A 15960-nucleotide genomic window follows, 5' to 3' on the forward strand; every position below is an offset into this window, starting at 1 on the left:
TCTGACGAATGTCTGAATTCAGAAGCCAGACTGCCAGATGTTGAATTCTGACACTCCAACTTACCAGTTTTTGACCTTACACAAATAACATAGCCTCTTTCTTTACAGCTGTGTTCAAAGTTATACAATATACAAAAATGAAAACATTTACATCACTTTGTTAGAAACTATGGCTCCTAAGATTTTAAAGATAGAAAACAAGTATTACTTTATGTTTTTATTATAACCATACATCATGTATCTAATTGACTTATGCTCTGGAGTTTGGCTGCCTAGGTATGAATCTGAGCTCCACCACTCATTAGCTTTAGAAAGTAATTTAACCCAACTTCAATTTTCTTATCTGTAAAATGGGAATAATAGTATCTGCCTCATAGTGATTGTTGTCAGGAATAAATGAATTAGTATCCCAAAAGTGCTTCAAATAATGCCAATAGTGTAGTAAGCATCATTTAAAGTAGTAGCTATTATTATAATTTAAATAATTGGGACATAAGTTCCTAATTTCCCACCCACGTGGGTACCCTTGTAATGAATCCTGAACAACCTGGTGCTTCCTTTTATCACAGAAATTAGCACAATGTACTGAAACTTTTTCTCATCTATACCCTAAGATGTCTGAAAGATATTTCTTTGTCTTAAATACTCTGGCCTCTAAGATCCCCAAGAGCTTGATGCCTCTGCTTTAGGGATTTTACAGTCTGCCTATGCCTCCCTCTCCAAATACCATAAATAACACTAGAGGCTTTCTGACATGCTTATGAATACAAACATTAAATGAGAATCATACCATCATAAATGGATTTTTGGTGAGAAAATATTTTCTTGCATGCACTCAAGCCTATCTCTCTTTCTCTCTCTCTCTCTCTCTCTCTGTCTCTATCCATCTATCCTCACACGCACTCAAGCCTATCTTGTCTATCATCTAATCCTTGCATGCACACAAGTCTATCTAATCTATTATCTACCTACCTACTTACCTACCTACCTACCTACCTAGAGTCAGGGGCTTGCTCAGTCACGTAGCCTGGAGTACAACGGTGAAATTATAGCTCACTGCAACCACAAACCCCTGTGCCCAAGAAATCCTCCCACCTCAGCCTCCTGAGTAGCTGGGACTACAGGTGTACACCACGACTCCTGGCTATTTTTTATTTTTGTAGAGATGGAGATCTTGCTATGTTGCCCAGGCTGGTGCGGTCTTGAACTCTTGGTCTCAAGTGATTCTACCACTTTGGCTTTCCAAAGCGCTGGGATTATAGCGTGAGTAACCATGCCCAGCCTCAAGCCAATTAAGTGCCTTACCAGTTTTCTATACATTGCAGCAAAAACAAATTATGCTTCGACAGAAATTATTTTCACTGAGAATACCATTTTCTATGTTAATGATAAGGCAACATATTGCGTCCCCAATCCGTTTTTTGCATATATAAATTATTTTGGAAGGCCAGACACAGTGGCTCATGCCTGTATCCTAGCACTCTGGGAGGCCGAGGAGGGTGTATCACCTGAGGTTAGGAGTTTGAGGCCAGTCTGGCCAACATGGTGAAACTCTGTCTCTACTAAAAATACAAAAATTAGCTGGGCATGGTGGTGTACGTCTGTAATCCCAGCTACTCAGGAGGCTGATGATGCAGGAGAATTGGTTGAACCTGGTGGGTTGGAGGTTGCAGTGAGCTGAGATCATGCCACTGCACTCTGGTCTGGGCAACAGAACGAGACTCCGTCTCAATCAATCAATCTTCTTTTAGAGTTTTTGCCATTGATTTCTCAGGATCAAATAAAAAATCTAAATTTTATTAATGCAATTCTTCTATTAAATTTGGTCAATAACTGGGATGTTTTACTTCGTTGAATATTTCCATCAAGTCTAATTTTTCTAGGGTCAATTTTGACAACTTTTTTATTTATTTTTTCTTTTTTTGCCCATCATTGGCTAAATTTTGGCAATTTTTAATCTTGTGGTTCTTCAGTAAGTTTTCTCTAATACATTTATCATGTGCAGTATTAACTATTCTGGTTTTATTTGTATAATAAAAATTAATTTGTTGTGATTTGGATAAACAATTACTTGAATTTGGATCACAACTGAAAATGAGTAATTGTAAACCCCCTTATCAGTTCTCCAGGTCTGTCTTTTGGGGTCAAAACATCTCACCTCATTTCCCTTCCAGCTGTACTGTGTTCACATAACTAATTCCAGCTCACATGTCAGATGCCAACTCAAGCATCTCCTGCTCAGGAAAGCCTCTCCTGATCCCTACTAGATCAATGGTTCCTGTTACACTGAGATTTTTTTCTTTCATCACAATAATTAGAGTTACAATTATATATTTCCATGATAATTTACTGTCTCCCTCAGACTTTGTTCTCTGAAAGCAGGGATTTTGTTTTCCTTACCACTGGGTCCCTGGCACATAAAAGGCACTCAAATTTACTGAAAGAATGATGAAAAGAAAATGGTATCTTATCTTGATCCCTAGAGCACATATAATGCCTGATCAATACTAGGCATTCATTAAAAGCTGTTTAGATTTCTCTATTTTTATTTCTGGATTGTTATAGTCTGAAAGATAATGATCAATTTTTTTTTCTCAATACTAATTTTTAAAATTGAATTTTAATGCTATATATTTTTAAGCGTTTAATAGCTATGCTACTCTAATAGTCTCCTATTCCTTTCTTATTAGGGCTGTTATACTGTACATCCCCAGGAGGGTAAACTGTATTCCACAGAGCAGGAGGTTGTTTGATGTGGTATCATTGCATCCTCACCTCTCTCTGTGAAAGGAAACTCATTAGGCTATCTCCTAAAGTTGCTTATAATTACAGTTCTAATCCCTAGCTGTACATCATAAGTATATAGAATACTTTAAGAACAGAAATGCTTGGGCCTCACCCTAAAATTATTGAATCAGAAAGTACTGAATTCCCCCACACGACTGAGGAGTTAGGAAACAATGGGAGCGTACGATGAGTATGGGAGAAGTGGTCAGACAATAATCTTGATAGGCAGCTTAGCAACAGTGTACTAAGGGCCTTGGTTTCAATACTAAATAATTCGGAATTTAATTCTACATATAGTGGTAACCACTAATGATTTTCACAGTGTAATGAAATAATCAGACTGACGAGAAAGCTTAACTTGGCATCAGTGTGGCAGATAGGCAGGAAGCGTATAGAGCCTGAGTCGGGGTAGGAAGCTACTATAAGCTAAGGAATGGATGGTGAGGACTTGAACTAGACTGGCTGCAGTGCAAGCAGGGAGGAAGGAAATGAGAAAGGACTCCCAAAACATCAGACAAGACTTTGATCCACAAAATATGTAAGTTGGGGAAAGGCTGAACACCATAACAGTATTTCCAGGCTAAGCAACTGAATGCAGTTTGATGATGTCATTAACCAAATAGGGAATAGAGTGGAAGGATAGAATGGAGCAAACAGAGGAAATAAATTCTATTTCCAGTTACGATTCAACTGAAGTTCTTTGTAGACCATTTAGATGGACCTAGAACAAGAATAACTTGGAAATTAAGATTTGGAGTTCAGAAAAGAAATTGAAGCTAAAATCTTAGGTTTGGGAGTCAACAGGGTATTTGGTAACAGTCGAGGACATTAGAATGAAGGGAACTGAACAGGGTATTGTTCATGTAGAATCAAAAGTATCTAGCACAGAATTAAAGATAAATCAGGTTTTCCTGTTAACTTTATTTAACCATACAATCTTAATTTTAATAAGGCCTACACATAGTACCATTAAAAATAAACAGAAGTTAATGTGAAGAATAGTAATATAAAAATTATCTGCAAACTATAGGACAACTTTAAATATAACTATATCTCTGAACTTATTTAGAATTCTTCAGTCTATTAGTTTGGAAATACTGTAGTTTCTAGCTTATGAATAGCACATTTATCAAGTTGCCTCCTCATCTATATCACTACTTCCCTAAATGAAACAGATACTTGGTGATTTACTTCCTACAAAGTAAAGTCAATATACATAAACTATTAAGTCAACTCACAAAAAATACAGCACGTATTTAACAAATGCAACTTCTGATATCAAGAGATGATCACTTAAAATATGTCTGTGTATGTGTGTGTGTGCTTGTGTGCCAGGCAGTTTTGTGAAATTTCTCAGCTTTAATAATCGAAATTCCTTATTGGGTCTGGACTTATTTTAACAACAAAAAAGCAAAAACAAAACCAAAGTTAAGTTCACAAGGCCATGCTACTTCCAGAGTGAATGCCCTTGTTTGGAGTAGGTCTCTGAAATCTTCATTTTTAAAAGGCACATAGGTAATTATGATGCAAGTTCATGTACTATACTTTGAGAAACATTACCATATATCAGATTTACATTTTAAGACTTTTAAAAAAATGTTGAGAAATGTTTATAGACTGCAGAAAACTGTTTTAAATAAGTGTCATATGGTTCAAGTAGAAAATACATTTTCTTTATTCAAATCATGTTGACGTTCAGTATATTTTGAAATACACATGAAGTTATACCAAAGCTACATTTTAATCTCATCACATTCCACTCCAAATTCTTTACCATTTACCAAAAATAACTTTTTATAAAGCTTACTATTTTGTCTATTATACAGACTATCAATCTATAACTTTTTGTGTTTCTCTCAAAAATTGGAATAGCTTATGAGGATATTATATAAAACTAATTGGTATATTACACACCAAACATAAGTACAGATTCTGTACAATGTAATAGTGTACATATATATTACAAGAAACTAAATGCCTTGTTGAAAGTAATTTTTTTTTTTTTTTGAGATGGAGTCTTGCTCTGTCACCCAGGCTGGAGTGCAGCGGCGCAATTTTGGCTCACTACAACCTCCACCTCCTGGGTTTAAGCGATTCTCCCACCTCAGCCTCCCTAGTAGCTAGGATTATAGGCGCCCGCCACCACGCCCAGCTAATTTTTGTATTTTTGTAGAGACAGGGTTTCACCGTGTTGGCTAGGCTGGTCTTGAACTCCTGACTTCAGGTGATCTGCCTGCCCCAGCCTCCCGAAGTGCTGAGATTACAGGGGCGAGCTACCATGCTTGGCCAAAGTAATCTTTTAAGAAGTCTTTCACGGAAAAAAATTCTGCATTACAAAATGTGGTGGCTTGAGTAACAGTTACTTCTCTTTTATGAATTTCTTTCAGTGGGCATTAACTGTCCATTTAGCTTCATTAGCAGTTTTACCACGAGACCAGCCTACAAAGTAAAACATGTCAATAATAAATATAAAACATGTAAGAATGTTTAAAGGACATTCATGACACTGGGCAGTTCCCTATCTATTTGAAAGGGAACTTTCTTATCATGAGACAGCTTGTTAAGAAAGAGTATAGAGGGGATATTTACTCAGGCTTTTTGAAGGGACTTAAGACGCAATCTGCTGGATACAGCTAGGGGGCACAGGTAGGTCAAGGAGATGGAAGACTACCTAATAACTTGATAAAAGAGACAGGTAATACTGACCAGAATGAAAAGACATGGCAAAAGAGTTTGTTATAAAACTGAAACAAACTATTCAGATAAGTTTCTGATTCTTCCTTGCTCAGAAGGCCTGGCTTTTTTCCTTGGTCTTAAATATTTTAATTTCATGGAATATTACAGGTTTTCCTTGAAGTTACATGGATGCCACTTTAAAAAAAAGAAGTAACTTTACTAACACAATAGTTCATTATTACAAGTCCAAAATAAATGACACTTACCTGTTTTGTATGTACTATAAAGCTCATTTTATTTTCCATGCTATGGATCTGAAAACAAGTATCAGCATCTCCCAATTGCCACATAAAACAACCATAGTTAAGACTGATGAGTAAAGCCTGCAACATAATTGGAAATAACTATATTAAAATATATATTAAAAACATCACCTATTTTTTCTTGCTATCTACACTGATGTAGTCTGGTCTAAATATAATGATTCAGAATGCTTTTTTAAAAAAATTATTATGCTTTTAAGTTCTGGGGTATATGTGCAGAATGTGCAGTTTTGTTACATAGATATACACACATGCCATGGTGGTTTGCTGCACCCATCAACCCGTCACCTACATTAGGTATTTCTCCTAATGTTATCCCTCCCCTAGCCCCCAACCCCCTGACAGACCCCGGAATGTGACGTTCCCCTCCCTGTGTCCACATATTCCTCATTGTTCAACTCCCACCTATGAGTGAGAACATGCGGTGTTTGATTTTCTGTTCTTGTGGTAGTTTGCGGAGAATGATGGTTTCCCAGAATGTTTTAATGAAGCCTTTTCAAAGCACCCTGCACTAATCTCACACAGCCTGCAGCACAGAATCATATAGATTGGTAGACTCTCAGGAGACTGCCGTGAGCAGTATTTGTTGTATAAGATTGACAAAAATTTTTAAAGATGTCAATTCTATCCATGGCTTTCAGGATAATGAAAGGTACCACCTTTGTTTTCTTTCTGCAGGTTAAAAACTATCTCTTTATTCAGTATCTTTCTTTTGGATATTTACATAGTACTTTCAGATCTGTAGTTTATGCAACTGGGTTAACATGTTGACTTAGACAATCTTATCCCCCTGAAAATAAGTACACTGATATATTTATTGTAAAAGTAAGCATAATTTAAAAAATTACTAACATACCTTTCATAAATTCAACAGAGCTTTTCTTTTTTAAGGACAGTCAAGTGAAGCAATGGGAGTGGGGAAGAACTGTAATTGGTTGTGATCAAATAGTTGTAAACACTACTGCACAAGGACCAGCCAACAACAGAACTATTTATAAAGCAATATTAATGATTCCTATACTTTCCTATTATAATATTGTATATAAGCATTCAATATATCCTTGTTAATAACAATTCTCTCCTAGCAGTAACTTCCATTTTCTTGCCCTAAACATATATTCTTTGTGTACATATAAACAAAGAAGTGGTCCATGGCATTTTTAAGATACCTATGTTTAGAAACATTTTCTATAAATAGCAATTCTTATAATATTGACCACAAATACTAAACTAAGAATATGTCAGAAAGATAATGGGTTAGGGGATTTTTAAAGTAAGGTTCTGTCTGGGAGGTGGAGGTTGCAGTGAGCCGAGATTGCCCTACTGCACTCCTGCCTGGGCAGCAGTGAGACTCCGTCTAAATAAATAAATAAATAAATAAATAAATAAAATAAAGTGAGGTTCTGTGAATGAAACACAGATAATTCACGTGAGTATACATTAAGAATAAGGAAAAACTAATAGTATCTTTTAAAAATGGCTATCTACATTTATATTGTAAAATATAACCTTATACATAGAATACACTAAAATAGCTACTTATCAAGGTACAGACTGAAAGAGTCAAGATATCATACTACCTTAAACTGCCTTTTCTTTTAAATCAATCAACTGAAACTTCTTTATTCAAAAGCCACAAAACAGTCCATTAATATGGCTTCAAAACAGCTCAATATACAGAAAAAAATACAACTGTAGTATAGTTACTTCTCAATTATGGAAGTCAAATTTCCAACAAAAGTACTGAGCCTGTAGTTATAGAAGGTAGAAATAACTGATATAAAAAACACAACTGTGGGCCGGGCGCAGTGGCTCAAGCCTGTAATCCCAGCACTTTGGGAGGCCGAGACGGGCGGATCACAAGGTCAGGAGATCGAGACTATCCTGGCTAACCTGGTGAAACCCCGTCTCTACTAAAAAATACAAAAAAAAACTAGCCGGGCGAGGTGGTGGGCGCCTGTAGTCCCAGCTATTTGGGAGGCTGAGGCAGGAGAATGACGTAAACCCAGGAGGTGGAGCTTGCAGTGAGCTGAGATCCGGTCACTGCACTCCAGCCTGGGCGACAGAGCGAGACTCCGTCTCAAAAAAAAAACAAAAACAAAAACAAAAACAAAACAAAACAAAAAAAACACAACTGTGTCCCATGGCTTTTCCTGAGAATCTCTGATGCTAATGTATCCCATGTAGTGTTTTAAATGCAAATGAAGGTATTTTTGCAGATGAAGGTGTTTGCTCTATTTTTGCAAAGCTTGTTGAATGCAATCCTAATAGATCTTGGTGAATCTAAGACAACTGAGGACGAGCTGGTTGTTCCCACATTTGATGGCTGAAATATGTAATTATCTTAAACCTTTCAAAGGTGCCATAAATTTATCAGTGGTTTACAGAGAACAAGGTAATGACTAGATGGATAGAAAATATCTTTACTCCTTGGCTCAATCACCTTTTTAGATACCCAAGAATAGCATTCCTATTTATAGTTCAAGAAACTGAATCTCTTATCTAAGAAAAAAGCAGACTGTTAATTAAGAATATTACTGTCATCCTTCTGTCTGTTACTGCTATCTCATTTATTTGACTCCTGGCTCAGAGTATTATATATAATATGAAATGGTATATTTAAGTGTTAAATAATATTGCTAAACCTTCATTTGAATACTATATAAAACTTTGTATTACTGCCAAAAATTGTAAAGCTAACAAACATAAAATATAGTTTAGAGAAATGGCACAGCATCACCATCCAGTTCTACGAAGAACGATTTGCAGATGTTGGTATAACATGCTCTTAAACAGCAGAGGAAAAATTTCTTGAAATGGTGGGGGGGGCATTTCTTCTTCATTTCCTTTAATGAACTTAGTACAAGAGATATAGAAAAGTGGTTACAAGCTAATAAACAGTAGCCTATTTTGTGTGGGCAAAATAGTTTTAACAGAAAATGATGGTGTGGTGGCTCACACCTGTAATCCCAGCACTTTGTGAGGCCAAGGTGGGAGAATCACCCTGTAGAGATAGGGTCTCAATTTGTTGCCCAGACCAAGAGTTTGAGACCAGCCTGGGCAACAAAGTGAGACCCTATCTCTACAAATAATAAATTAGTAGGGTGTGGTGGCACATGCCTATAGTCCCAACTACTTGGGAGGCTGAGGCAGGAGGATTGCCTAAGCCTAGAAGTTTGCAGCTGAGCTATGATGGTGCCACTGCACTCCAGCCTGGGCAACAGAGTGAGACTGTGTCCTAAGGAGAAAAAAAAAAAAAAAGAAAGAAAAAGAAAATGGTAAGCAAATGACCTAAAAGCAAGGTGACTGTAAGAGAGCCGTCCCCAACCTTTTTGGTGCCAGGGATCGGTTTCGTGGAAGACAGGGGTGTGGGGGATGATTTTGGGATGATTCAAGCGCATTTCATTTATAGTGCGCTTTATTTCTATTACTATTATATTGTAATATGTAATGAAATATACAACTCACCATAACATAACATCACTGGGAGCCCTGAGCTTGTTTTCCTGCAACTAGATGGTCCCATCTGGGAGTGATGGAAGACAGTGACAGATCATCAGGCATTACACTCTCCTAACGGGCATGCAACCTAGATCCCTTGCATGCGCAATTCACAAGAGGGTTCATGTTCCTATGAGAATGTAATGCCACCATTGATCTGACAGGAGGCAAAGCTCAGATGGTAATGCAAGTGATAGGGAGTGGCTGTAAATATAGATGAAGCTTCGCTTGCTGCTCATCTCCTGCTGTGTGGCACAGTTCCTTACAGGCCATGGACCAGTACCAGTCCATGGTCTGGGGGTTGGGGACCCCTGCTAGAAGAGACCTCAAGCAATTAAGCTCCAGGTCAATTACTAAACTCAGACCCTATTCCACCCTATGTTCCCAGATAGTTTATCTCCATTCACACGTATATCTATCAAAGTAACTGTTGCCCTTAAAGATGACCCTGAAAATTAATATAAAATGACTAAACTATGACTGGGATATTTCAGGAAGTTATGTGATTATAAAGACCTATTAAGACACATAAAGGGGTGAGCACGGTGGCTCATGCCTGTAATCCCAGCACTTTGGGAGGCCGAGATGGTCGGATACCCTGAGGTCAGGAGTTCAAGACCAGCCTGACCAACATGGAGAAACCCCCCTCTCTACTAAAAATACAAAATCAGCCAGGCATGGTGGCACATGCCTGTAATCCCATCTAGTTGGGAGGCTGAAGCAGGAGAATCGCTTGAACCCCAGAGGCAGAGGTTGCAGTGAGCCAAGATCGCACCATTGCATTCCAGCCTGAGCAACAAGAGCGAAACTCATCTCAAAAAAAAAAAAAAAAAGGACACATAAAAATGAGGAAAATAAAAACTACAATGAAATTTCCTAATCTAAATGCCTTTAAAAAATGCATAAGCCTATTACTTTAACCGATTTGGTCTATTCTTAACAAATCTTAATTAACAAATTACGAGGAAGGTGGATCACTTGAGGTCAGAAGTTTGAGACCAGCCTGGTAAACATGGTGAAACCTTGTCTCTACTAAAAACACAAAAATTAGGTGGGCATGATAGTTCATGCTTGTAAGCCCAGCTACTTGAGAGGCTAAGGTGGGAGGACTGCTTGAACCTAGGAGGCAGAGGTTGTAGTGAGCCAAGATCACACCACTGCAGTCCAGCCTGGGTGACAGAGCAAGACTCTGTCTCAAAAAACAAAACAAATTAGATTTGATTTTTATTAGCTTCCTATTATAAACTAAAAAGCTGTTCATCCCATTTAAATGTGTTAAATATGCTAAAAAATAATTGATAAACCTGTATTTTATAATGACTTATGGTTAGAAAAAGGAGCACCATACACTAACTTCTAACTGAAGAGCTCTAAAGTGGGACTGAAAAGGGTCTGACCCACCTACCGCTGCTGTCACCTGTGCACATAGTGCCAGGAGGTCAACCCACCTGCCTGCCACCAGCACCTGCAAACACCAGAAGTGGGCTTGGAGACAAGCCTGCCATGCCCACCACTGCCACCAGCACACATTGTCTAGGGTCCTGAGGACAAGCCCTGCCCACTGCCACTGTCAACTGTGCCTAAGCATCTAAGGGCCTGAGGACTGACTCAACTTAGCATGCTGCTGCCATTGTCTGCACACACCATCAGAGGGCCTGATGACAGAGGCCTGTTCCGCCTGCTGTTGGTGTCTGTACATGTCATCTGGGGGCTTAAGGATTGTTATGCTCTGCCTATGCCTGCTGGTGCCCACATGCACTATCTAGGGGCCTGAGGAAAGGCATCCCCTGCTGACTGGCACAACTATTAGTGCCTGAGCACTGGCCTGCCTGGAGTCACAGTCCCCAGAAAAGCCTACTACAGCCTTCATTAACAATCACAGTCTAAGCCACTGAGGGACTCACAGACACAACTAATGCTCACTAAAGCTGAAGAAATCATACGGAGACTATACTACTGCACTCACCCAGAATCAAAGCCAAGCACCGTATCCAACCAACACTATAGCTACATCTATAGGAAAAAGTCTTTCTTTACAAAAGCCAAGGCATAAAATAGGAAGAGTGACATCAGATGTACAGATATAAACATAAGGATACAAAAAACATTGAAAAGCAAGAAAACATGACACCTTCAAAGGAAAACAATAATTCTTCAGTAACAGATCCTCCCCCAAAATTTTGAAAAGCCTAATAAAAAAATCAAAATAAGGATATTAAAGAAACTCAGTGTGATCTAAGATATATAAGATAACAAAAGTATATGGAAGAACTCAATAAATGAAATAAAAAGCACAACTGAGAGCTTCAACAATACACTAGATCAAGCAGAATAAAGAATCTGTAAACCTGAAGGTATCTTAACCCAGGCAGACAAAAAAGAAAAGAAAAGAAAAGAAATAAAAAAAATGAAGAAAGCCAATGTGACATGTGAGGGCACCATAAAGTGACCAAACGTTTGAATTCTGAGATTTTAGAAGGAGAAGAAATGGAGAAAGACAATAGCTGAAAACCCCCTATGTCTTATAAGAGATGTAGACATCAAATATACTCAAGCAGATCTGACCTAAAAAGGTCTTTCCCAAGGCATGTTATAGTTAAACTGTCAAAACTCAAAGACAAGAGAATTCTAAAAACCATAAGAGAAATGCATCAGGTCACATATAAGGACATTGCCATCAAACAAACAACAGATTTCTCAGAAGAAACTACAGGCCAGAAGAGCCTAGCATGATGTATTTAAAATGCTAAAAGTTAAAAAAAAAAAGGCTTTATATTAGGTTGGTGCAAAAGTAACTGCGATTTTTGCCATTGTTATTAGATCTAAAGGGAAAGACAGACTCCAATACAATAATAGTTGGGGAATTCAACACCCCACTCTCAACACTGAATGGATCAAAAGAAATTAACAAAGAAACACTGGATTTAAACTGCACTTTAGACTAAATGGATCTAACAGCCAGGTGCAGTGACTCACGCCTGTAATCCCAGCACTTTGGGAGGCCAAAGTGGATGGATCACCTGAGGCCAGGAGTTTGAGACCAGCCTGGGCAACAACCCCATCTCTACTAAAAATACAAAAATTAGCCAGGTGTAGTGGCACACGCCTGTAATCCCAGCTACTCAAGAGGCTAAGGCAGGGGAATTGCTTGAACCCAGGAGACATAGGTTTTACAGTGAGCTGAGATTGCTCACTGTACTCCAGCCTAGGTGACAGAGCAGGACTCTGTCTCTAAAAAATATAAACAAACAAACAAATAAATAAATGGATCTAACAGACATTTACAAAACATTTCATCCATCAGCTGCAGAACACACATTCTCCAGGATAGACCATCTGTTAGGCCAAAAAACAAGTCCCAATAAATTTTGTAAAAGTCTCTTAGATCACAATGAAATAAAACTATAAATCAACAACAAAAGAAATTTTGGGAACTGTACAAATAAATGGAAATTAAACAACACGCTACTGAATGACCATTGGGTCAATTAAAAAATTAAGAAGGAAATAAATTTCTCAAATGCAATGAAAATGAAAACACCATATACCAAAACCTAAGGGATATAGCAAAAGCAGTGTAAGACGGAAGTTTACTGCAATAAACATCTATGGCAAAAAAGTAGGAAGATCTCAAACACTTAACGATGCACCTCAAGGAACTAGAAAAGCAAGAAAAAAACCAACCCTGAAATTAGCAGAAGGAAAGAAATAAGATCAGACCAGGACTAAAAGGAAGAAAGACTAAAAAAGAAAAAAGAAAAAAAAATTACAAAGGATCAACAAAATGAAAAGTTGGTTCTTCAAAAAGACAAAATGAGTAAACTGTTAGGTAGACTAACCAAGAGGAAAAGAAAATCCAAATACACAAAATCATAAATGATAAAAGAGACATTATAACTGAGACCACAGAAATAATAAAGAATCGTTAAAGACTATTAGGACCAATGAACGATAGGCTAACAAATTGGAAAACCTAGAGGAAAAAGACAAATTCCTCGACACAGACAATCTACCGATATTGAACCAGTAAGGAAAAGAAAACCTCAACAGATAAATTCTTGGTAATGAGGTTGAATTGGAAACAAAAAGTCTCTCAACAAACAGAAACCAGGTAACTTCACCGCTAAATTCTACCAAACCTATAATGAAGAACTAATACCAATTTTCTCAAAATGGCCCAAAAAACTGAAGAGGATTCTTCCTAACTCATTCAATGAGGTCAGCATCATTTCAATAACAAAATCAGACAAGGACACAACAAAAAAAAGAAAACAAGAGTCCAGCAGTCATGATAAACACAGATGCAAAAATCATCCACAAAATACTACCAAACTGAGTCCAACAACACATCAAAAAGATAACACACCATGATCAAATGGGATTTATGCCTGGGAGGCAAGGATGATTCAACATATGCAAATTAATAAATGTGATACAATCAATAGAATGAAGGACAAAAACCATACAATAGTTTCAATAAGTGCGAAAAAAGAACTTCATGAAGTTCAAGATCCTTTCATGATGAAAAAAAAAACAACTCTCAGCGAATTCACATAGAAGGAACATACTTCAATCAATAAAGGTCATATATGACAAACCCACAGCTAATATCATACTGAAAGGGGAAAAGCTGAAAGCCTTTCTTATAAGAACTAGAATAAGACAAGGATACCCCACTTTCAACTACTCAGAGCCTTGCTCTGTCGCCCAGGCTGGAGTGCAGTGGCACAATCTCGGCTCACTGCAAGCTCTGCCTCCCAGGTTCACACCATTCTCCTGCCTCAGCCTCCCAAGTAGCTAGGACAGGCGCCCGCCACCACGCCCGGCTAATTTTTTTGTATTTTTAGTAGAGATGGGGTGTCACCGTGTTAGCCAGGATGGTCTCGATCTCCTGACCTCGTGATCCACCCGCCTCAGCCTCCCAAAGTGCTGGGATTACAGGCATGAGCCACCGCACCCAGCCTCAACTACTCTTAATCAACGCAATACTGGAAGTACTGGAAGTCCTAGACAGACCATCAGGCAAGAGAAAGAAATAAAAGCCATATAAATTGGTAAACAGGAAGTCAAACTGTCCCTCTCTGCAGATGACATGATCTTATATACAGAAAGACCTAGACTCTACCAAAAAACTAATAGAACTGATAAAACAAATTCAATAAAGTTGCAGGACACAAAATTCACATACAGAAATGACTAGCATTTCTATACACCAATAATGAACCAGCTGAAAAAGAAATCAAGAAAGCACTCTCATTTACTATAGCTACTAAAAAAAATTAAATACCTGAGAATAAATCTAACTAAAAAAGTGGAAGACCTCTGTAACTAAAACTACAAAACACTGATGAAAGAAATTCAAGAGGACACCAAAAATTGGAAAGATATCCATGCTCATGGATTGGAAGAGTTAATATTGTTAAAATAGCAATATAGACCAGGCGCAGTGGCTCATGCCTGTAATCCCACCACTCTGGGAGGCCGAGGTGGGTGGATCATCTGAGGTCAGAAATTCAAGACCAGCTTGGCCAACATGGTGAAACTGTGTCTCTACTAAAAATACCAAAACAAAACAAAACAAACAAACAAACAAACAAAAAACTTAGCTGGGCATGGTGGTGCAAGCCTGTAATCCTAGCTACTTGGGAGGCTTAGGCAGGAAAATTGCTTGAACCCAGGAGATGGAGGTTGCAGCGAGCCGAGATCATGCCACTGCACTCCAGCCTGGGTGATGAAGCAAGACTCTGTCTCAAAATAAATAAATAAAAAATAAAACAGCAGTATTACCCAAAGCAATCAAGTAATTCAATGCAATCTTTATTGAAATACCAATGACATGCTTTACAGAAATAAAACAAAATTCTAAAATTCATTTGGAATAACAAAATATTCCAAATAGCCAAACCAGTAGTGAGAAAAAGAGAACAAAGCTGGAGGCATCACACTACCTAATTTCAAAAAATAAACTACACAAACCTACAGTAACCAAACAGCATGATATTATTGTAAATACAGATCCCAATGGAACAGAGAACCCAGAAATAAATCCATGTATTTACAGCCAACTCATTTTCAACAAAGGTACCAGGAACAAACATTGGGGAAAAAACACCCTATTCAATAAATGGTGCTGGAAAAATTGGATACCCACATGCACAAGAATAAAACTAGACTCCATCTCTCACCATATACAGAAATCAAGTCAATATGGATAAAAAACCTAAATGTAAGACCTGAACCTATACAACTAGTAGAAGAAAACATAAGGCAAATGCTTTTGGACATTGGTCTAGGCAAAGACTTCAAAAGCATAGGCAACAAAAACAAAAACAGACAAATGGGGCTATTTAAACTATTAAGCTTCTGCACAGTTAATGTTAACAATCAACAGAGTGAGAGACAATGTGGTGAATGGAAGAAAATATTTTCAAAGTGTTCATTAGACTAGGGACTAATATCCAAAATTTACAAGGAAATCAAACAATTCAACAGCAAAAGAACATATCCCATTATAAAGTGGGCAATGATTAGAATAAACATTTCTCAAAAGAAGACATACAAATGGCCAAGAAGTATATTTAAAAATGCTCACCATGAGTAATCATCAGGGAAGTTCAAGTCAAAACCATAATGACATTTCATCCCACCCCAGTTAGGATGACTATTATCAAAA

General features: G+C 37.7%; 1 protein-coding gene across 24 annotated transcripts in view; it reads right to left on the minus strand.

Moving 5' to 3' along the window:
* Window positions 1-3848: 3848 nt before the first annotated feature.
* Window positions 3849-15960, minus strand: part of KRIT1 (KRIT1 ankyrin repeat containing) — a 47182-nt gene continuing 35070 nt past the window's right edge. For 23 of the 24 annotated variants that reach the window (XM_009203448.4, XM_009203446.4, XM_017956981.3 and 20 more), the window contains 2 exons: window positions 5730-5846; window positions 3849-5226 (listed from right to left, as the gene is read on the minus strand). In XM_009203448.4, coding sequence (XP_009201712.1) covers window positions 5158-5226; window positions 5730-5846 — 186 coding nt within the window. In that variant the 3' untranslated portion in view covers window positions 3849-5157. The remainder of the gene's footprint in view (window positions 5227-5729; window positions 5847-15960) is intronic. The other variant, XM_021936069.2, reaches the window with a different exon arrangement.

This window comes from Papio anubis, chromosome 4 (assembly GCF_008728515.1).
Source record: "Papio anubis isolate 15944 chromosome 4, Panubis1.0, whole genome shotgun sequence".
NCBI lineage: Eukaryota > Metazoa > Chordata > Mammalia > Primates > Cercopithecidae > Papio > Papio anubis.